This window comes from Notolabrus celidotus, chromosome 13 (genome assembly GCF_009762535.1).
Source record: "Notolabrus celidotus isolate fNotCel1 chromosome 13, fNotCel1.pri, whole genome shotgun sequence".
Taxonomy (NCBI): Eukaryota; Metazoa; Chordata; class Actinopteri; order Labriformes; family Labridae; genus Notolabrus; species Notolabrus celidotus.
In genome coordinates this window covers 6,891,045-6,913,855 of record NC_048284.1, presented here as the reverse complement: position 1 = coordinate 6,913,855, position 22,811 = coordinate 6,891,045, and the positions used below count along the sequence as shown (strand labels likewise).

The 22,811-nt window shown below is 40.2% G+C and overlaps 1 protein-coding gene across 3 annotated transcripts in view; it reads left to right on the top strand.

The window, feature by feature from the left end:
* eya4 (EYA transcriptional coactivator and phosphatase 4) overlaps positions 1 to 22,811 on the top strand; it is a 64,867-nt gene that overhangs the window by 33,551 nt on the left and 8,505 nt on the right. For 2 of the 3 annotated variants that reach the window (XM_034700007.1, XM_034700009.1), the window contains exons 4-16: positions 7,141 to 7,262; positions 11,149 to 11,232; positions 11,698 to 11,775; positions 13,952 to 14,018; positions 14,128 to 14,270; positions 14,480 to 14,623; positions 14,732 to 14,814; positions 15,740 to 15,914; positions 16,937 to 17,073; positions 17,270 to 17,353; positions 21,678 to 21,767; positions 22,111 to 22,169; positions 22,445 to 22,605. In XM_034700007.1, coding sequence (XP_034555898.1) covers positions 7,141 to 7,262; positions 11,149 to 11,232; positions 11,698 to 11,775; positions 13,952 to 14,018; positions 14,128 to 14,270; positions 14,480 to 14,623; positions 14,732 to 14,814; positions 15,740 to 15,914; positions 16,937 to 17,073; positions 17,270 to 17,353; positions 21,678 to 21,767; positions 22,111 to 22,169; positions 22,445 to 22,605 — 1,427 coding nt within the window. The remainder of the gene's footprint in view (positions 1 to 7,140; positions 7,263 to 11,148; positions 11,233 to 11,697; positions 11,776 to 13,951; positions 14,019 to 14,127; positions 14,271 to 14,479; positions 14,624 to 14,731; positions 14,815 to 15,739; positions 15,915 to 16,936; positions 17,074 to 17,269; positions 17,354 to 21,677; positions 21,768 to 22,110; positions 22,170 to 22,444; positions 22,606 to 22,811) is intronic. The other variant, XM_034700008.1, reaches the window with a different exon arrangement.

Sequence of the window (22,811 nt, the reverse complement as noted above, 5' to 3'; positions counted from 1 at the left end):
TTCATTTGAAATCTCATATATATTCACAGTGGCCACAGAGAGGGATTGTTTTGTTTTTTGACCGAGAGTAAAGATTCCTCTATATCAGGGGTTCCCAAACTTTTCAGCCTGCGACCCCCAAAAATATAGGTGCCAAAGATTCATGACCCCTACGTTCCCTCAAAGTCATTTAATGTGGCTTCATTTAGCTGGTCTGCAGAAAATCCGCCCTCCTATATGAGCATGTGGCTGTGTTTCCTGTGCTGCTATGAATTAACCTACTGCTACTGATGCTTTTGGTAATTATCTATTCACTAACCCTAATCTTAGGAGTCATCTGGTGACAAAAAAGGCAGAAAACTCATTACATTTTCTATTTTCAAGGTTTTATTTCAAATTTAGCTACTGTTTTTGTGGATATTTTTTTACTATAATGGGTAAAATGTACTTCTTTTCAGATAACTCAAAAAAAATGAAAATCTGGAAGACATCTCACGACCCAACATTTGTGTCTCGCGACCCATCTGGGGTTCCCGACCCACACTTTGGGAACCCCTGCTCTATACGCCCACTGTGCAAAATTTTCGAGGTGAATCCAGATATTAAACAAATGAAAGTGTAAGAGGATGAAATGTTGCAGGTTTGAACACTTGGTACAATCTTGATATACATTTCTGATCAACTAAATGAAAGAGTTTAGAGAGACAATGTTTTGACTGAAAGGAGTGTCTAAAACTTTAAAGGTAAAAAAAGACTAAATCTAACATAGTTGTTAAAATTAACTCTGACTTTTGCCGAAGAAATTAATGGAGGTCTTTTGGCAATGCCTGATTCATGACTTCATATGTCAGCTACCCCACAGCAGCAGTTTCAGGCATTAAAACAATAAAGCAGAAATAATATATCTTGTAGATTAGTCTCATTTGATGTCGTGGCCCACAAAGAGATAACGTTTTTAATTCCAGTCTGTTAAGAAAACAGATAAAAACTCCTCACTGGAGCTTTAATGCATCAAAAGCTTGAAAGAATAACATCACAGAAATGATTACAGAGAATAAACTCAGGCTGATGTCCTAACATTTTATCTCCCTTCACCACATCATACGCTGCACATCTCAGTAAAACGCAGCATATTTCTTCAATGGCCAGACATAATGTAAAAACCAGGAAAGAGTTTATGAAACACCAACTCCTGCCATCGCCTCCCGAGAGGAGCGAAACAGAGAGGAAAGAAGAAAAAAGAAAGGAGAAGGAGGCGAGACAGAATCATTTCCTGCTGTTGAGAGACAAAAGAAAAGGATGGAGGAAGAGTGTTGAAGCACACGAGTGGGAGAGAAACAAGAAAAGCAAAATAATCTGTGAAAGTCTTCAGCTGTTATTGGGAAGCAAAGGGGATATTTTGTAGGCGTGTGCTTAAAGATAAAGCTTGACTCAATGTCTCGTGCTGCGATGATAAAACAGTGATCATGGTTTACAGTTCAACATGTTAAGCAGAGCAGAATGAGTGTTTTGCTATGAGAAGAAAGCAGAAAGAGAGAGTGGATTTATAATGTTTATGTTTCTACACTCTGGTTTTTGCACCCTGAAGCTGTGTCTGTCCCGTCTGCTGAAAGCTATATGTTTATACCTGTCAGTCATGACTGTGGGTTGCAGTCATGTGTGGCGATGCTATCAGTCCATAGCACTGAGATGGACTGCTTCCAGGCCGTGACACAGATGTATTGCATACACTTTCTTATAGTACACACACACACACACACACACACACACACACACACACACACACACACACACACACACACACACACACACACACACACACACACACATGTATACACAGAGAGCGGTAGCCCCCATCTGTTTAATTCTCCTCCGTCTCTGTCAGTCCGGCCTTTGATGTCTCACACAAACGCACAAGTGTGACCAACCTGCGGGCAGCCTGAGTCAGAACACACACACACACACACACACACACACACACACATGTGCATACACATACAGATGAGGTACTGTCCATACACACTGTCTCACTGTTCAACTATGTGTTCAACCAAACGCTATATCAAAATGTGGGTTTAGTGGCAACAGTGATGAGGAGTCATAAATGAGTCTTTTATGTGCTCTCCTCAGAGAGTGCATATCTGAAAATTATATTCTGTAAATAAGAAGTGGTTGTAGCCACCATGATGTCACCAATCGACTATTTTCCCACAACGGCCACTTTCCCCTGACATCATGTTGAAGTGATGTCAGAATGTGTTGCAGTACGAATGCTGCACTGATTTGCCAAGTTTTGTAAAGTAACACTTTTTTAAATGCTGGGAATCAAACACATCTGTATGTTTGTTTTTCTTTTAGCACTTTTAGTCCTGCTGAATTTAAAAGACAAAGACAGCTAGGGTTGGTAGTCATGGAAAACTAGCATGAATTTGAATGTAGCATTTCCTCAGAACTCCATCTAACCCCTTCCCGCCTCCCCTCGGAGCTCCTCCAAAACGACGCCCCCGTTCACATCCACGAGCGCCGCTGATTCACGACCATATGATCGTGACTGATTCAAAACCGGTCCTCAGCACATTGTTTGTGTTTCGCACTGTCAACTCATGTCTCGCTCAGCGGTAAGAAAACACCAAAACATTATCATAGTGAAAGTTAAAAACACAAACAAACATGGCTATTGTTAGTACTCACAGCTGTCATGCTAACATTATATAGTGAAGGAGGCTGATAACCGATATTTGGAGCTGATATTCATTTGCAGAAAAAGGGGAAAATATTGGCGTCAAAATTTTTTATAATACAAACTCCAACACTTAACTGCGTTTAAATGCCTTTAAGCATTTGTCTATTAAACATCTTTTCAGATTTGCAACATGTTAAAGGTTTTTTTTATCTTAGACGATAGACATCTTTGTTTTAAAATTCTAATAAAAAGTGCAGGGAGCTCCCTGGCTCAGCAGCATGTCTTAGAAAGTTAAATGAAAACTTAAACAAATAATGATTTAGTGAATTTCGAGCCAAAATAACCTAGTGTTAAGTTGATCTCTTATTGGCCATCAGATTTTTGAAAAAGGATGCTGATATGCGTCAAAATGCCGAATATCTGCGCCGATAATCGGCCCGGCCGATAATCAGTCTATCCCTACTCGATATCAGGAGAAAATTTATAATACATATAATACATCTACATTTTCTGTAGGACTTACTAAATGTCATTCATTCTTCTGCTTGTCAGAGCCCCAGCGGTGAGAGCTTTTTAGACTCTGATCCGGACTACAGTCCTGAGCAAAGCACCTCATCGGGTCAGAGGTCGGGCGAGGGGGGCAGTCAGTAGAGTCAGGGGAAGCAGAGGCAGGAGACGGAGAGCGCTTGCAGGGGAAATGTACGCGCAGGAGGCGGGCAGAACAGCAGGTTGGGATTTGATTGGTTTCATATTTTGGCTCCCAAAGGCAGGGATTGGTTGGTGTTTTCCCAGGTTTACTCTGGCTGTAGATAGAGAGTTTTTTTTTTCTCTCTTTTTTTTTTTTTTTTTTGGCCTTATTGCCTTTATTTTATAGGACAGCTGAAGAGAGACAGGAAATGTGGGGAGTAGAGAGTGGGGGAAGACATGCAGGAAATGGTTGACCGGCCGGGAATCGAACCGGCGATCCCTGCGACGAGGACTGTAGCCTCTGTATGTGGGGCGCTTAGACCGCTAGGCCACCAGCACCCCTTTTTCGATCTTTTTTAAGAACACATTATGTATTGATTACCATCCGGACAGAAAGATAATTTTAACCAGTATAACAAAAAGTGTATCTAAATCTGATTACCAACCCCAGCTTTAAGTAAGCTAGGGTTACAAGTGTCATTATGATACTTCCAAAAATAATAGAGAGTGAACATGTAGTGCAAAGTTAGCCAATATATGAAGGTTAGACTTTTTTGATAACGTTAGCATTGCACCACTTCTTTGCAAATGCAACCAACGCTTTTGTGCCTTTTCTAGTGTTTCCAATTACTTGTGAAACCATACCAGAAACAGAATCCAAATCAGTTTATTGTCACTTCTAAGTACACGCATTAGAATACATGGAGGCAAAATATTATGCCCCACACATCAGTCATAGAACAAAATAAATTAAAAAGACATCATACAAGACAATACAAAAGACAGCTAGTTGGAGCTAAAAAGAAAAGTGCAGGTGTTGATATGAAACAAAACATGCTGTGCTGTAAAATGTATAAAAAGTGCAATTAAAATACGGTAATCTAACATGTGATTGGATGCTTACTTTAGCTGTTATCTGATGTTGGTTAATGGGTTATCATACCTCTTGTATATAAATATGTATGATGCACCTTCATCTCTGAAAGAAGCCAAAATAAGGCTGACATATTGCACCAGCGACACATTTAGGAGCCAAGGCATGCACAGAAGTGATATTGACGTCATGCCTTTTATGCTAACCAAAACATCACAAAGCCTCTCTTTAGCTTCAAATAACTAACCTCTCCCAAAATGATCACTGAAACCAAATCAGCATGATAATAACTAACTACTATGACAGAAAGCATGTTTCAGAAACAATGTATTCGATGTGCGTTTTAATTTTCTAGTTTGACCCATGTTCCACCTGTTAACATGGAGGAGGCAGACTTTGTGGCATCTATACTGCAGCCAGTCGTAGGGGACAGCTCGGAATGTTTTGGCTTCACTTTTTGGGAATGGTTGTGCAGGGTTGGGTTATCAGGTCGAGGCGGCTGCGACTCAGTGTCAGGGTAGGTCTTCAAATAGTCAGAAGGTTGGCAGTTTGACCCACATGCCGAAGTGTCCATGAGCAAAACGCTGACGCCAAATTGCTCCAAAGTTGCATACCCAGCATCGTCAGGAAGAACTTATTTAACAGCCTCTGCCAAACAGTATTTGACTGTGTGTGAACGGGTGAATGTGACATGAAGTGTATAAGCTCTTTGAAGACTAAAAGAGCATAATTAGAGTCCATGTACATTTTCTTCATCCTTTCCAATACGTCAGTGTCCCTTCAGATATCCAGTGTTTGTTGTCTTTTCACTAATGAAGTGGGAAGCAATCACACAACTACAATTTGTCTTAGTGTCTAACTCCAGGGTAATAAGAGAACAACGTCATTAAAGGATTTGAACTTCCCGGCCTGAGGGTGACATCAGAGAAAAATGGCTTCTATGTATATGTGGTTGAACGCTTTGTGTGCTACATGTTTTGAGTTTAAGCCATCACCATCTTTTTGGGGGGGCCAGAAGTAGGGTTGCAAAGGGGTGGAAAACTTCAGGTAATTTATGGAAAGCTTCCAGTAAATTTCCATAGGAAGTTAAGCTGGTGAATTTTGGAAACTTTCCATAGAAATTATGGGAATTAACTGGGAATTGAGGGTAATTTGATCCATCCATTCAAAATAATACAATTAAAACAGATTCATTTGTAAGTAGAACTTTATCAAGTGTTAAATATTTTATTGAACAATCAAGTCTTTCATTGAAGAAAAAAAACATGAATGTCGAGTTAAATATTACTCATCTCCCCGACCCAACCCATTCAAAAATGAACAAAAATGTAATCCCATCAAAGTCCCAATCAAAATGTTAAATGAAAAGAGCCGCTCTCCCTCCTAAAAAGTCCCATTCAACATGCAAATAAAAAAAGCATCTTCCCTCAAGCTTCTCAAGCCTAGCCTCTACATTTTTGCTTAACCCTTTCAGGCAATGGGCTCTTCCTGGGCTCTTCCTGGGCTCTTCCTGGGCTCTTCCTGGGCTCTTCCTGGGCTCTTCCTGGGCTCTGCCTAGGTTCCCTATTAAGAGCCAACCTTCAATTTAGTAAATTAATACTTTATTCCCATTCATTTCCATAAATTCCCGTTCATTCCCATGGAAAGTTTCCAACTTTGAAAATTCACTGGATTTTGCAACCCTAGCCAGAAGTGACCATATTTTATAGCAAGGTTGGAAATGTAACCATGCATCTTAAGGATTGGTTGAAAGTTTGCTTTGGTAGCGACTTTTTAACCAATAGCCACATGTTGGGACCTTAATTTACAAACTTGACATCATGCTGTGTTGAATAAGGCTTGAATTATTAACCAAGGTGTCAAACCAAGTATGCATGTGGTTATTTATTTATTTATTTTTTTATTTATTTATTTATTTATTTATTTATTTTTGGGCGGGCATTTTCGCCTATGACAGCTGAAGAGAGACAGGAAATCAGGAAATGTGGGGAGTAGAGAGTGGGGGAAGACATGCAGTAAATGGTCGAGGCTGGAAACGAACCTGAGACCTCTGTGACGAGGGCTAAAGCCTCTGTACATGGGGCGCGCGCTTAGACTGCTAGGCCAACGGCTCCCCGGTTACTTATTCATTTATATAGATTAAGATTTAAGACTTGAGTGCAGTGGCCCCCTGCTGGACATTAAAAGAATGCAGGTTTTAGGCTACACTTCCGACACCAAGAAGAATCATCCACTTCTTTATATACAGTCTCTGTTGGATGGTGTTAGTCCCTCTTTTAATATTCATTGGGGCTTATAGACGCCAGAGAGGGTAGTTGTAGCCATGGCAATAGGCATCCAAATAAATAATAAACACTGAGGCTGAATAAGAAGAGCAGGAAGAGACACACTCTCAATGTAAATATGCAATTTCGTTCTGCACGGATGAGTTTATTTACTTCTACTTCCATCTCTACTCGCACACTAACACACACACACACACACAAACTCTCACTTTACCACCTTTTGTGCTGCTTCATCCCAGTCATGCATGTGGAACACATTGTAAAAACCAAAGCATGCTGGCAGGCTGTGGGCTTGTATTGGAGCCCTGAAGTGCACCCGCACACACACACAAAATATCCACACACATACTCGCACATTGAGCCAGCAGGCCCGCCGACAATGTCTTACACCTCTGAACACATGCTCATGTAGGCTAACTGGTATGAACAAGCATGAAGTTTACGACCGTGTGTGTGAGAGTGTGTGTTTGTGTGTGTGTAGATACGTCACTGAGTGCGTTCAGTGAGACCTCAGCGTAATATATAGAGGTGGGAGATTCCCAGCTGTGAGAGCATATTATTGTTGATCTGCTATTCATTCAGCAGAATTCAGAAATCGCAGTTCATCTCATTTCCCTCCCCCCCCTCTGCAGGTCTATGGAAATGCAGGACCTAGCCAGTCCTCATAACCGTGTGGGAGGTGGAGATTCGACAGGCTCCAAGCTGGACAAAAACAACCTCGGCAGCCCCTCCATCACCACCAATGGGACAGGAGGTGAGCTGGCACACTTGAGAAACTGTGTAGTGACTTGGCTTTCTGTGTTAGTCAGGTGCAGCAACAAACTCTTGTTGACGTCAAACTGCCTTCCTGTAATGTGCAGTTTCTATGCAGCTGTGTAACTCTTTCTGGTAGCATCTATTTCCATCATGAGCTCAGCCTGCAGTAATGTTGATTGTTGTGATGGTTGCAGCTACACTTGGTCATGACGTTGCATGTTGTGATGAAGCTTTAGCTAGATTATTGAACCATCTTCTAAGATATTGTAACCGAATCAAATACCTCCTAACATTATAAAGGATGCAGCCCCCTTCTGGGATGGAAAAAACAGTTTCATAAGGAAACTTAGGACATTAAGACCTTTAATTCAGAGTGATTAAAGGGTTGAGTCAAAGTTTTTATTGACTTATAAATAGTTTTATTTGGGGTATTTTTTTATTTTCCTTCAATTTACTGTTTTAATTTATTTGACTGACTTCTATTGACTTAAATATTTTCGATTTATTTTAAACTACTTTGCAGCCATTTTCTCTTTTTTATCTTCTTTTGTTGTGAAGCACTTTGGGCTGCATCATTTTTATGCACTTACATTTTATTGATTTTATGCATATAGAAAAATTGTGCACTCTCTTTTTCTAAATACTTTAATTTTCTTTTTTTGTCATGAGCTTGATAAGAAAAATGACATAACTCTTGAGTCAGTGTCATAAATATGAATATCCATCTAGTACTAGCTAACAGGGTTTTGTTAGCGAACAGATTAGAGTCAAGGAAGAACAGCTAGCCTATTTCTCTCTTAAGGTAACATAATACATTTTTTGTATTTATTAAAATAAGATTTAGGCCAATGAATGAGTCGTAAAAGTTTCAGGTAAGAACATTTTGTTTAGTTTGGACAGAGCCAGGTTTGCACATTCCCTATGTTTCCAATCTTTATGCTAATATAAGCTAACTGGCAGCTACCTTCAGCTTCAAGCGTACCCCATGATTACTTAAAAGTGGTATCAATGTCCTCTCCAAAAAAAAAGCTGAATAAGGTTAATCCTCAATATTTTTAGTTCTTAATTTTTCTGTTTAGTGCTGTAATCTGTTTCACTCAAAACTAATAGCAAGGGGGCGTAATTGGCCTTGTGGTTCAAGCTTGCGCCCCATATTCAGTGGCTTTAGTCCTCATTGTAGCAGCCACTAGTTCGACTTCTGGACTTGACCATTCGCTGCATGTCTTCCCCCTCTCTCTGACCCCAATGAAGACAAAAATGCTACTAAAAATAGAACTTAAGAAAATAATAAAGAGCAGGGAAAGAGTGAGAAATTTCCTCTTAAGTCAAGACAGTCACAATGAAGCCAAACTGTTCAAGATTGCACCTTAACTTGTCAAGGTTAACTTGATTTCTTAGGTTGAATTATAAACTGCAGCATAAAAACCTAGGCTGCTCTACTTTATTTCATATATAAATCATGTTTGTTTCTTGTTTTGGAGTGACTCGTGACATCAAGATTTGCTCCAGCAGAGGTTTATCATTCCACTTTGAGTGTAATGTCATGTAGAGAAATCAGCTGCAAACTCATCAGTCATCTGGTGTTCTTTTTCAACATGCAAAGATAAGTTCATTTTGTGGAACTTACACAGACAGAAGGATACACTCATATACAAACACACACATACACACACCCAGGTTGGCATGAGACCTTGGGTAAACCGCTGGAGAATGTGTGTAAACACACGGCGAAGCACTTCTACTCTCCTCCACTAACCACTTGGCAAAGTGTGTGTCTGTGTGTGTGTGTATGTGAGAGAGAGAGCCCAAAATCCCACTGGAAACTATTTCCTCTACAAGAGCATTAAAGCATCACCGCTTTCTAAGCTGTCAACACCAACAAGCCCTCTCCTCTGTGTCCTCTTTTTATGCCTTTCCCCTCTCTCCTCTCCGTCTTCTCATCTTTTTCTGCTTCACCCTCGACCCCCGGTCTTTTGTTGTCTGTCAGCTGCATTACTTTTGACAAGGCAGTTTGATTTACTAGAACGGGATGTAAGTGCTTTCCTTGTGGTCGGTCCTTTTGATCTATCACTGATTTAACAGGCGATGGAAACCACTTTTTAATAGAGTTGTAATGGAAAAAGTGAGATACTCTATTGTAGTCAGCTTGATGTGTTACCAATCGTGGAGTCTCAGAAACAGCCGGGCTCAGACTGGACTTACAGAGACTCAGACCATATTAGAGAACGCTAAATCATTTTTGATGAGCTCACAGTTAATGGTTAAACCAGGCAGAGCTGGGACTACATGCTCACAGCCAAAACAAACTACATACCCAACATTCCCCTCACCTGACATCAGCCGGAGCTCAGGCCCACGGGCCATCTCCATAGTAACTCATTTATCTTCATTAAGGCTTGTCACATGGGTTGTATTGCTGCCCGAGGGAACTAATGAAGTTGTCCTGGGTTAAATGGAGTTTTCAGATGTTCACAGATGAGGAGTTTTAATTATGTTCAGAATAAGACTTCATTTACAATGCTAACATGTTGAACAGGTCCACTCATATTTTTGTGATTGTTTGTTTTGTTGAGATACTTTACAAGGTCATAACATCTCAGTGTTGTGTTTGCTAGGAGATGATTTGCTTTAGCTTAGCATAAAGACTGGAAATAAGGGAAAACAGCTAGCCTGGCTAGTTCAGCACATCTGAAGCTCACTTATTAACACTCTATACTTATGTTCGTGTGCTCTTGTGTGCGTGTGTATGTGCGTTTGAATGTGTGTGTGTTGTGTGCCTGTGTGTATCGGTACATGGGGTGCCCTTCTTTTGTTTTATTTTACTTTTTTTTATTTATGTTTTTATTTACTTATTTGTTTTTCCTATATCTCTCCCCTTCAATTTATTTATTTATATATTTATTTATTTTTGCTTATTCGTTTTTCTTACTCCCTCAATTTTGAACTGACAATTTTTCAATCGCTCCAAGATCCATTATTATTATTATTATTATTATTATTATTATTATTGTCTTACAATAGTCATCTGAACTTTGTTGAAATACCATCAACTCTCTACCAGTATGCTTTCTATCAGTTATTCTGCTGTTCAGAGTCATGTGTTGTGTATAATGTTGTTAATTGATCCTCTGCACATCTGTCTGTCACTAAAATCACAAATTTAAAAAAAAAAAGAAAAAAAATGAACACCCTAGATTGCATACTGTGGCTTTAATCCAAAGAAAAAGAGATAAAAGCAACAAGTAGTTGTTATATTTTTTTTGGTAAGAGTGACTTCCTGTAGTGTTTGCTAATGATTAGCAAATCATCAATCAATCAATCAATCAATCAATCAATCAATCTTTATTTTTACAACAAACCTTATCTCAAGACGCTTTTAAAAACATAGGAGGTCTAAATTATGAACAGAGAGCCAATTTAAAGCCAGGGTAAGTCTTAACCCGCCTTAATCCACCATGAGCATTGCACCTCGCAATATTTAGCTAGTTATAGTGGCGAGGAAAAACTTCCTTTTAACAGGCAGAAACCTCGAGCAGAACCAGACTCATGTTAGACAGCCGTCATGCCTCGACCAAGACGGGAACACACTGGTTGGCAGTTTAACTTTCAGGATTAGCCGTGCTGACTAGCTGTTTGTTTCCCCTCATTTGAAACGCCAAGCTTCATTAATATCTCAGTGGTGTAGCCTCTACTTGACATACAGACATGAAAGTTGTTTTGACCTCACTAAATCAGAAGTAGGAAACCATAAAGGCATATTTTCCAAAATGTCAGACTTCTCAAATACAAATTTATACTTTAAAAGTTATGACAACTATGTATTAAATACCTGAGACTGGTATTTGGTTCTTATCCTCATCATTTCCCACCTTGCACCCCTTCAGGTGAAAACATGACAGTTCTAAACACGGCTGATTGGCTGTTGGGCTGCAGCAGCCCGCCCCCTGCCTCGGGCTCCAAGGACTATGGTACAGAGGTGCATGTGTGTGAATCCAAGGCCAGATTTCATACAGTTTTATCCTTAAGGACTTGGTTTTTCTTTGATTTTGTCCATTCTTAGACCAGATCTGGAGTGACTTTGGTTTGCTGTGCAGTGTTCTTTGCTCACCAGATCAAACTGTGAATTTATTTCAGTGTTGGTGGAGTTTTATTGCAAAGTTCCCATTAACTAACCAACCAACTTTTTTTGTTCTAATTTGTGGAATTCAATAAATGTTCTGGGCATTAACAAAAAGATAGTGTTGGAGCACCATGTGGAGATAAAACCTTTAGGTCATGGTTGAATCTGGTATCAATAAATGTGGGAATCCTGTATGCAACATCTGCTCCCTCACTCAAACTGCATGGTAGTTAGATTTTGTTTTGGTGTGACTGTGTGATGATACTTGCTGACTTGTCTCCCCTAACACTAACCCTCTTCCATCTCCTTTAAGTGAAAACAGAGCCTATGAACAACAGCGACACAGTCACCACGACAGGCGACACGGTATTGGACACATACGCAGGCTCAGGTAACACACACATCCCACAGAAACACACTCATGTACATCTGGTGAGGGGAAAAACACAAACTCTCCTGACTCAGTGTTGCACACACACACACAAACAACATCATCCATTTGAGCTCAGCAGTAGGCTCGCTGAAAGCTTTAATCCTATGAAGCATTGCCTGTCCTTGAGTTGCGTCATCAAAGGCTGGCAGAGGGATGAGAGTGAGGGAGAGACATTTCTACACTTGTCTTTTTTTTTTTTTTTTTTTTTAGCCTCACACAAACAAGCCTAAAACACACACTCACACTGACACACAAAACCATTAAGCAACACACACAGTGAGGGTTTGGAAGCAGCGGGTGGTTTGTCAGTGTTGAGCTCTGACATCTCAATGACCACAAACAGACATTGTGTTTTACTAAGAGGCCCGCTGTAAGGGCTGTGTGCTCTCTGAAGAGGGAGAACTTGGCCTCCCGCCACTCAGAATGCTTCAAATTATATTTAGTGGAGGAGAATTTTTACTCAAACTTACAGAGACCTTAAACTTTGCCGCTCTCTTTTGTTACATGTGGAAGAAACAGAAGATTTGAGTTGACACTGTTGACTGTATATGCAGTGGGTACGGACGACACATCTCCATCTACAAGAGTGAAACCAAAACACTTAAAATAAACTTTGCACAAATACAAACACTTGAGATCAGCAAGTGACTGACTGACTGGCCTAAAGGTAAATTATGGCTAAACACAGGATTATAGAATCTGCAGGTAAATCAACATGTGCTGACTACGCAACCAGTCCACATACTATGGAGCCAAAACGATGACTTTAATGTTTAGTATTGAAAATAACATTTGGCATTGAAAACACACCATGAAACTGAAAAAAGAAACATTGGCATTGAAACACTTGTATTGTAAAAAATTGTAATGGCATCAAAACAGGTGAAAACGTTCCACTGAAGTTAAAATCACAGACATCAAATGTTATATTATTTAATTTCTAGCAATTTTAGCATTCTAATATGTTTTTGAATGACAATCATATTGTATTTCTTTGATGTCACTTTTTTTTCAATGACAGTTTATTTTTTCGATTATGTTTTTCTTTTTTGAATGCAGTTTTTTTTCAATTTTCAACTTTTTGGCATTGTTTTGGCGTGGAGGGTAGGGGAGGGTTTGAGGGGAGGGGCTATGAGGGCGTGTCCCATTCCTGTTTTTGTGTTATTTTTTCTACTGTCTTTTATTTATCAGGGTATTTGGATTTGTTTGAGCACATGTCTGTAGTGTTTGTCATTGTATTATTAACAAATGTTCAATCAATCAATTCATTAATTAAAAAAAAAAAAGCTTTATTGATATTATGATCAGAATCAGAATCAGCTTTATTGGCCTGGTATGCTAGAACACACAAGGAATTTGTCTTGGTAAACTGTGCTCTCTTTGTGCAAAGGCATAAGAATAAGGCATACAAATAAAAAAATATATATAATAATAATAACAATAACAATAACATCAACAATAGGCATGACTAATATGTACAGGCTAAAAATAATATGATACTAATAATACTAATACTAATACTACCACTACTACTAATAATAATAATAATATAAAAATAAGATCTGTCCAAAACATCAAACATCAATAAAGCTTTTCTACTCTTTCTCAAAAATTGGCAGAAATTAAATAATATAACATTTGATGTCTGTGATTTTAACTTCAGTGAAACGTTTTCAATGCCAATATCTGTTTTGATGCCATTCAAATTTTTCACAATCCAAGTGTTTCAATGCCAATGTTTCTTTTTTCAGTTTCATGGTGTGTTTTCAATGCCAAATGTTATTTTCAATACCAAACATTAAAGTCATCATTTTGGCTCCATAACATACAACCTTATCTCTGTTTCTTAGTTCAAAATAATGCCAAACTGCACCACGCCACGAGATGCCATCTGTCACCTGTGCTTGTTTACGTCCGGGTAGTAGAGCTTATATCATTATGGCAGTAGCCATTAACTAGAGCTTCAGTTGGCATTTTGGGCCTACAGCAACAAAAGTATCAATATTTTGTTGAACTGATCAGTCATTCTGGTGCCGACTAACAAGAATGACGATGTTTATTCGGACATACATAGATGACACCATTGTAACAATGTTTTGACTTGTTGTTTGTGTTTACTCTTTAAATTTTTTAGTAATCACCAGCAGTGGATACAGCCCTCGCTCAGCCAGTCAGTACTCCCCTCCGCTCTATCCATCCAAGTAAGTCTGAATGTTCACGTCGTTGAATCTCCTTCCTTGAATACCCACCTTTGATATTCTGCAACATGTGCCTGTCATTCCCTCACCTGTCGTGTGTCTCCCATCTCAGGCCGTACCCTCACATCCTCTCCACACCAGCAGCTCCCCCCATGCCCACGTACGCTGGTCAGCCCCAGTTCAGCAGCATGCAGCAGTCTACTGTCTACACCGCGTACGCCCAGTCAGGACAGGCGTACGGACTGTCCACCTATGGTAACAACAAACTCACTTAAAGGCACACAGTGATATAAAACCAGACCTTTAGGAACTAGAAATCTAAAACACATTAGATATATAAGAAATGTTTCCAAATGAAGATTTTCTGCATAATTGTGTCTATTTAAGTCAAATATAAAATTAGATTAGTTCACTTTGTTACACTGTTTCATATTCTGTCCTCTCTTTTCTTATGTGTGTGTCAGACCTGGGTGTGATGCTGCCAGGCATTAAGACAGAGAGCGGCCTGGCTCAGAGTCAGTCCCCCCTGCAGACCGGCCTCAGCTACAGCCCCGGCTTTACCACACCTCAGCCCGGACAGACTGCATACTCCCCCTACCAGATGCCAGGTTAGTGTGACTACTTCATATTCTTACTGTAAATGTCAGAAAGAAAAGTTTCTTACTTTAACTTTACAATGTTTGCCGTCTGATTGGTCGTCTTCTTTGTGTCCCAAGGTTCCAGTTTCACTCCTTCCTCAGGCCTCTACGCCACCAACAACTCAGTGTCCAACCCCGCCAACTACACTGCCACACAGCAGGTACTTCACCGTCTGGATACTGTCCTGATCTTTGATTTAAATGACTGCTGTCCCAGTCTTACTGAGAGTAGTGAACACTTTCCCAGGCTAATAAGAGAGCCCTCCTTCTCAGGGGGGTTCGCTCTGAGTAAGTGATTCACTTTCTTAATACCTATTCAAACTAAATTAGGGGATTTTGTGCTGTGGAGTTGTGATGGAGTGGTTTTACAGTCACGCTCCCACACAGCTTTCCCTCACTCTGAGCTGCTTCAGGAATCAAAACTCACTCCACTTTGACGTTATGGCGGAGACAAAGTCGGGGACAGAATCAGATGATCAGTCTTTGTGAAAGAGCGTTTTGTTCTGAATATTTCTCCATGTCTATATGATGAATTATATTGTGGCAGTGAAATTCTTAAAGGGGATTTTACTGTCCCGCTGTGATAGATGTGGCTGTTTACAGGAAGAAAGTCAAGGTTTGGCTTGTGTGGGCGGATTTAGACGAATATAGTGTGTGTATGAGTTTAACAGCAAAGACAGAGAGGGGAGAGCGGGGGACTGATAGACAGCGAGTCTTTGTGTACATGCATACACACCAAACTGTGCATGTGTGTGTAAGTGCATTCATGTGGTGCGCTGCAGTTTACAAGGACTTGTAGAGATGGATGTAGTGACAGGTTTAGAGAGCTGACTCGTAAAAGCGCCCATCTCCTGTGGGTCAGTAAAGAGCGGCGACACAAGGCTTTAATTGTTTCAGAGGTATAAAATAAAGGACTGAAGGAATCAAAGATTAGAGAAATGAGAGGGAAGGCTTGTAAAATCTTCAAAAGTGAGTAAAGAGCCTTTCCAGAGAAGTGAAACACTTTTTTTTTTGTCTTGTTCTTGTTCTTTTGTCTCACTCATTTCTCTTTATTAAGCCCATTGTTTTGATTCTTCTTCTCTGCAGGATTATCCCTCGTACACGACGTTTGGCCAAAACCAGTATGCCCAGTATTATTCCGCGTCCACTTACGGGACTTACATGACCTCAAACAGTGTAGACGGCACAGGCTCCACGGCGGCCTACCAGCTGCAGGATCCGACTCCTGCCATGACGGGACAGGCTGCTGAACTCCACCCAGGTTAGAGTTAGAAATATGCAAATAAATGTCTGCGTTTTCATCAATTTCTTCCTGAAACTGGCTCCATCATCGTGGGTTTTTTTCCAGATGAAAATACCACAGTTTGGGTAACTGAGTTCAAAACTCTTTTTCAGCTGAGATGAAGCACAGAAAGCTGTTCTCATAGTAACCTGGCATCACACGAGCTAATTGGAGAATGAGCCCGTGTTTACATTAGCCTCTGAGGCTTTGATTAGCCTGAAGTTATGTTGAATATTGCACTTTTGTAAAGAATAGAACCCATAAAGAGTCAGAATGTGCCAACATAAACAAAAATAACTCTCTCTTCTTCTCTTGACAGTTTTCTTTGGTTTCTATTGGCTGTCACAGAGGAAGCTTATCATTCTCTCTCTCCATTGCTGCCACTTTCCCTCTCACTCTTTTCTTCCAGTCACAGCTCGTATCTGTTTTTTCTGTCGCTCACATGCTCTTTGTGTCTCTTCGTGTCTCTATCCTCCCCCTCTCTCTCCCGCCCTCCCTCCCTGATTGAGACATAACAATATGCGAGCCGAAGCTTAGCGTCTGGTTCTAGTTACCACACAGCAGTGGGAGCATATGGCATCAGGGAGGGTGTGTGTGTGTGCTCCTGCAGAACTCTGTATGTACAGTATCTTTGCGAGCAGCATCAGATTTCCTAACTTTTTCTAATTTATTGTGGAGCTCCTCGGTTAAATCTGGACATGCTGTGTTATCGTGAATCAGTCAGAAAACTAGAGCTGCTTCTGTTTATTTTTTCGGTAGTGTTTCAGTTGATCTGCAGTGCCAATTACCTTGAATTATTAAAGCTGACAAGATGGCTTATTACCGCACAAAGTTTGACTTATTGCTTTTCCTGAGGTGAACACAACTCCAGAGCACCTGTGGGACCGGCTCAAACCGCGTCATTACTGTTGCTTTTATGTAGTAAATATAGTCCGAGAGCAACATTTGATAGTTCCACATTTTAAAAAGGTTTCAAATCTTCTGTTTGCATGCACTCTCAGGGGATTTCGATACGGTTCAAAGCCCCTCCACGCCCATCAAAGAACTGGACGACCGAGCCTGCAGGAGCGGGGGATCCAAGTCGCGAGGTCGAGGCCGCAAAAACAACCCGTCCCCTCCGCCTGACAGCGACCTGGAGGTAAGGGACCAGAAAACACCCGCTGACAGCGCAACTGATCATATCCCGTTTAAATCTCAGAGGATAAGTGGTATTCTCTTTGATTTCATCCACTTGATCCCAAAACACAGCAGAGGAGAGTTTGGACCACACATAAATCTGAATAAAAAGATGGATGCTTGTGTTTCTCATCGTGTCCCTTTTTTTCCTCCTGCAGAGGGTGTTCGTGTGGGACCTCGACGAGACAATCATCGTCTTCCACTCCCTGCTCACAGGCTCCTACGCACAGAAATACGGCAAGGTAAGATCATCATGCTGCCTTCACTTGTTTGTTATTATTGTATTTTAAGTCAGGGTAAATCCCTCCATCCTCTCTGGGTCTGCTAAAGTGGAGAACCAGATTACAGCTGGGATAACACGGGTCTGATGCTGATTGAATGAAGGCTGATGAATCTCCTCACTTAGGTCCAACTTTTTAAAAAATAAGTCAAAAGTGGCCAAATGGTGGGTTTATGACTGAAACCTCATCCTCTTGATAATCCCCACAAGTATTCCTGCAGCGAGTCGTCTGTGGACTTTTTTACCCTTTTCTGTGACTCACAGGCTTCATCCAGGCAGCTGTGATTTTTGGAGCTTGTGAGGTCAGTGTGCAGCTTTCTTAGGAAGAGCTGCAGAAACCATTCACAGCTTTAAAAAAGTAGAATCTCACGTCTTTGTTTAGGTTTGTTTGGAAAGCGAAAAAAAATTCAGACGATGATAATCTTAATGTGAAAGGAATGATCAGAAAAGTCATACATTTTTGAGATAAAATGTGGGAATTTACCATAAAAAAGCTCAGAATTTATGAGATTGAAGTTGTAAATTTAGGAGACTAGAGAAGTAAATTGAAAACAAAGGAATTGCAGTGTTAAAAAAATAAACAAAGCGCTTGAGTGCTAAATGGTTAAAAAACAACCTACTTTCATTTCAAATAAAAATGCTAAAAATATATTCCCATGAGTCTTTGGCAAAGTATTTTCCTTTTGCATCTTCTTCATTCAAACTAGTCTCTTTCCAAATTTACAAACAGATCAAACTTTTTCCATTTTTTGTGCAACCTCTGCGTCAAATGCCTTTTTTTTGTACCAAAGTTCAGATCACGTGAGCCCAGACGGCTGGTGTCCAGTGGTTAATCCCCACAGTAGCATCAATTCTCTTCATACAGGACACAAACCAACGACATGAAGTCAAGTTCAGAGTCTTCAGCAGCTCGGTCAGTCTTTCCATGTGCAAAAGTCTTTATGATGAACCAGTCCTCATCCAAACTCCAGTCTGTAGTAAAGTAATAAAGAAATATCACCTTTTTTAAAAGAACTAAGTCGTAAATTAAGGTGAATAAAGTCGTAATTTTGTGGTAAAAAAAAAGTTGTAATTTTATGAGAAAGAGTTTGTTATCAAAGGTTATGATTAATTTAAATTTTAAATAACATACAGGAGCATATCAGAAGGGCAGACAGCTACCTGCTCTAAAATGCAAACAGTGGATCATCTTGTGAAGTTATACTCCAAAGCTGAGGACAAGCAGCGGCAACAGTGGCAAGCACAGTCTGCCTTTCTTTAGCAAAGCTTCAGGTGCTTACTGATGTGCTGAAAGATTGATTATTCAGTTATTGATGAAACCTAGAAGCTCCATTTTCCTCTTTTTAATTCAGGCTGCAGGCGGCTAGCTGCTCTGTTCTGGTCTTCACCTCCAAAGTAAAATCCTAAGCCTAACATGATGACTTTGCTCTGATATAATTCTGACTTTATTCTCTAAATATCTAATTATTTTCTTCTATAACACAGCTCTAATATTCATAATATGACAATTTCCTCCAGAAGGATTTGAATCTGTCAGATCTTATCTCACTGAATGCCTTTGGGTCCATCTTAAATGAAAGACCCCAGAACAGTGCCTGTGTTTTTAAATGTTGTTTTGTAATCACAAATTGCACTTTATATAAAAATAAGTTGCACTTTTAAATTATTGATTGCCCCTACATACTGTCTGTACATATGCTCCATGCTGTTGAGTTGTGCTATCTTTTTTTTGACGTGTGCTGCTGACCTCTTGGCCAGGTCGCCCTTGTAAATGAGGTCTTGATCTCAATGGGTCTCATCTGGTTAAATAAAGGTTAAAAAATATATATATTTAACATAATATTTTGCTTTAAACTCTATCTCTGAAAACAAACCCACGCCTTTACTTTGAAATGACTGACGTACAGAGGTATAGTTATTTAGCTCAGTTTCCCTCAGTATATTCTGACTTTACTTCAAATACTTGAGGAATGTTTTGGTAAATTAATGAAGACGACCCCAAAAATGATAACAAATGTTTACATCAGTTCATCACAATCTAACATCTGAGTTGTCACACTGACACAAGCTCCAGATGTCACTGTAAACATATTTGGTGGTCTTTAAACACAGTGTTATAGTCCCCTTTGTTTAACAGCTCCTGGCTCTGATCTTGGATCTTCCTATGTGGCCGAGCCTGCAGGTTTTTTATTGGGTGACGTTGTTTCCTATGGGCACCGCAGAGGCCACCACCAGCCTTGCCCTGTGCACGCTCTGCTTCCCGCTCTGCAGCCTGCAGAGTCCGTTCTGATGTTCTTGTTTGGCAGCTGAACAAAAGCTGGCACTGCACGCAGCGTTCTAAGCCCAGGCGTTTTACAGATCGAGTTTGTGGGCACTGATGTACTTCCTATTTGAGCTGCGGCCGTGGAATTTAATGTTTGGCATTTGGTATTGAATGGCTATAAAAAAATGCCCTGTTGAGTTGTAAATTTCTGTGTGTGTATGAAAACAAGAACACGGGCATCCTTTTAGGTAATTCAACTTGGGTTTTTTTGTTTTAACGATCAAGAAATATTGAATATCAAGAGAACGAAATGTGTGCAATACTTCTTTTTCCTTTCAATGAAATAACTACTTACATTTGTGAAATATGTCAAATGAGTTATGAGTTTTCTTAAAATATTGATCTTTATTAAAGCTGCAGTAAGGAACTTTTGGTTTGCTTTGACTTTGATGCCCCCAATGGACAAATAAGATCAGGCAGATTTTTTCTTGTACATGTGCAAGTAGTATGTTATAACAAAATAATAACAGCAGCTACAAACTCCTCACAGGATCTTAAAAACCTCGAGGTAATCTTAGGTCGCTTAAGTCAGTGTAAGCTGACCTAGCATTAGCATAAAAAAAGATAAGATGGGGGTCGAATACCTGCCCCTAAAATAATTTTACAAGCATTTTTTCACCTCATCTGCCACCAGTGCCCTGAAGAAATACAGTGGCAGCTGTGTCTGTTCACACCTCGCTCAAAATAGTGTTTACAGTGTTGACATAGCAACTACAAGACCCATGTGCAGCTCTCATAGAGGCTTAAAGGGTTTATGGGTTTTTTACAGTGTTCCCATTTTTAATGAGAAGGCACATCTTTCACACACTGATCTGTTGGAGTTATTTAAATCAAAGATAATCATCATAATGAGACTTGGAATTGTTTCCAGCTTCCCTTTAAATATTTCCACTTATCTGTGTTCGATTACATTTTCTGGAGAAGAATATGGCAGAAAAAAAATACTTCAGCTTTCTTTGGTGTTGAAAAAAAGCCAAATAAAACATCATGAAGAGAGGTAACTCATTTCAGCACACTCTGATGTCCGTGACGCTCCTCTGGATATCAGCCAACATAATCATTACCTGACAGACAAACTCCAGCGCCTTTGGTTTCTGAGGGACAGGAAAAGAAACGCTGTAAAAAAAAAAAATTGCAGCTATGGTTTTTAATGGCTGTTAAGTTTTGGAGAACATAATAGAGCACTCACTCTCTGTTTCTTTACACTTTCTCACAGTCAGAAATTCTGTCAATCTCTTCCCCCCCCCCCTCTGTCTCTCTCTCTCTCTCTTTCTCTCTCTCTCTGCCTCGCTCACTCACTTTCACTCTCCTTTCAGTTACTTTCTTTCTATTCTGGTCGTCTGACGGCGTCAGCGAATCGCGCTGCAAGCTGTCATCCCTCTCTGACCTATCACTGATGATGGTTTTTGCAGCTGAGCCCTGAGCTGGCAGCGCAAACACTCTCTATCACACACACACACACACACACACACACACACACACAAACCATTCACATACCACATACACTCCAAGCATCTCTCGTTGAGGTTACACACTCTTTAATACACACATAAAAACACACACTCATCCTCTCTGCAACCCCCCTCCACACTCTCTCTCACACACACACACACACACACACACACACACACACACACACACACACACACACACACACACACACACACACAGACACACAGACACACAAACACCAACCAAGACCAAGTATGAGGAATGTTGATGGGACAGAACAAGTGCAACCTGTCTGTCAGCATCTGCTCTGATGAGTGGAGTGTACCAACTGGAAGGAGGGGGAGTTGGGTGAAGGGGGGTGGATTTGGGGGAAGTAGGTGTGTAAAACTGAAAGTTTATTTAGCGGGGGATGGAGGAAGTGACAGAGAAAGTAAAAACCTACCCCAGTGATTGAAGACAATGACCTGTTGTATTTCTGATGACACGCCGTGTCCTCTTCTTCTCCCATCAGGACCCTCCCATGGCGGTCACGCTGGGTTTGAGGATGGAGGAGATGATCTTCAACTTGGCTGACACACACTTATTCTTCAATGACCTGGAGGTGAGACACAAACACATCAGACACATCTGAAGTTTTCAGGAGTATGTTCAACTCAAAGGGTTTGGAGCTTTTCTTGCAAGTTTCTACAAAGAGAACGGCTGTCATTCATTTAAGTACTACTACTGCCCTCTAGTGGTGCAAAGAGAAACTACACACTATTTACTGGAAGTGCTGCATGCTGATTATTTTTTAAAGGTTTAGTTTACTGTTTAAAATAAATGTGAATCATTCTAGTTTTTCAAAGTATGTCTTAGTGAGTTTGTTGTTGTACACCTGCTGCTGTAACTCTTGATGAAGTTAAAGATGTTTGTGTTTATGTGTGTCTGTCTGTGTTTGTTTACAGGAGTGCGACCAGGTTCATATTGATGATGTGTCCTCGGACGACAATGGCCAGGACTTAGGGTGAGGATTTAACTCTTTACAATCTCTAAATATCCTCACAATTTTAACTTTTTAAGTGAAAATGGTTTTAATGTTGATAAATCACAAATAAAGTGTTTGTTTACCCTTCTTCATATTTACGGATGAATGTGTATCAGTTAAAGAAAAAAGCTTTTGTTTCACATATAACGACATTGCATTTACATTTATGGTGTTGGATATTCAAAACAAACATTTGATCTTTCTCTTCTACCGGAGCAAATGTTGTAAATAAAACATATCATTATTATTGACAGTACTTACAGTTTTGCAACTGATGGCTTCCATGCAGCTGCAACCAGCGCCAACCTGTGCCTGGCTACGGGCGTCCGCGGCGGGGTCGACTGGATGAGGAAGCTGGCCTTCCGCTACCGACGAGTCAAAGAGATGTATAGCACGTACAAAAACAATGTCGGGGGTAAGCCAGTGTGACGGCTGTTTGCTGGAAACTAGAGTGACAGAGAGGAGAAAAGAAAAGCCAAGTTGATTTTAATTTTAATTATTTAATTATTACCCAAAACAATAAGCTTGCTCTATTTGTCCATTTATTTCGGACAGGGGATTCATAACTCTCCAAACTGTGTTATCTCCAGCCTCAATAATTTCAGAGTGAAATAGCAACCA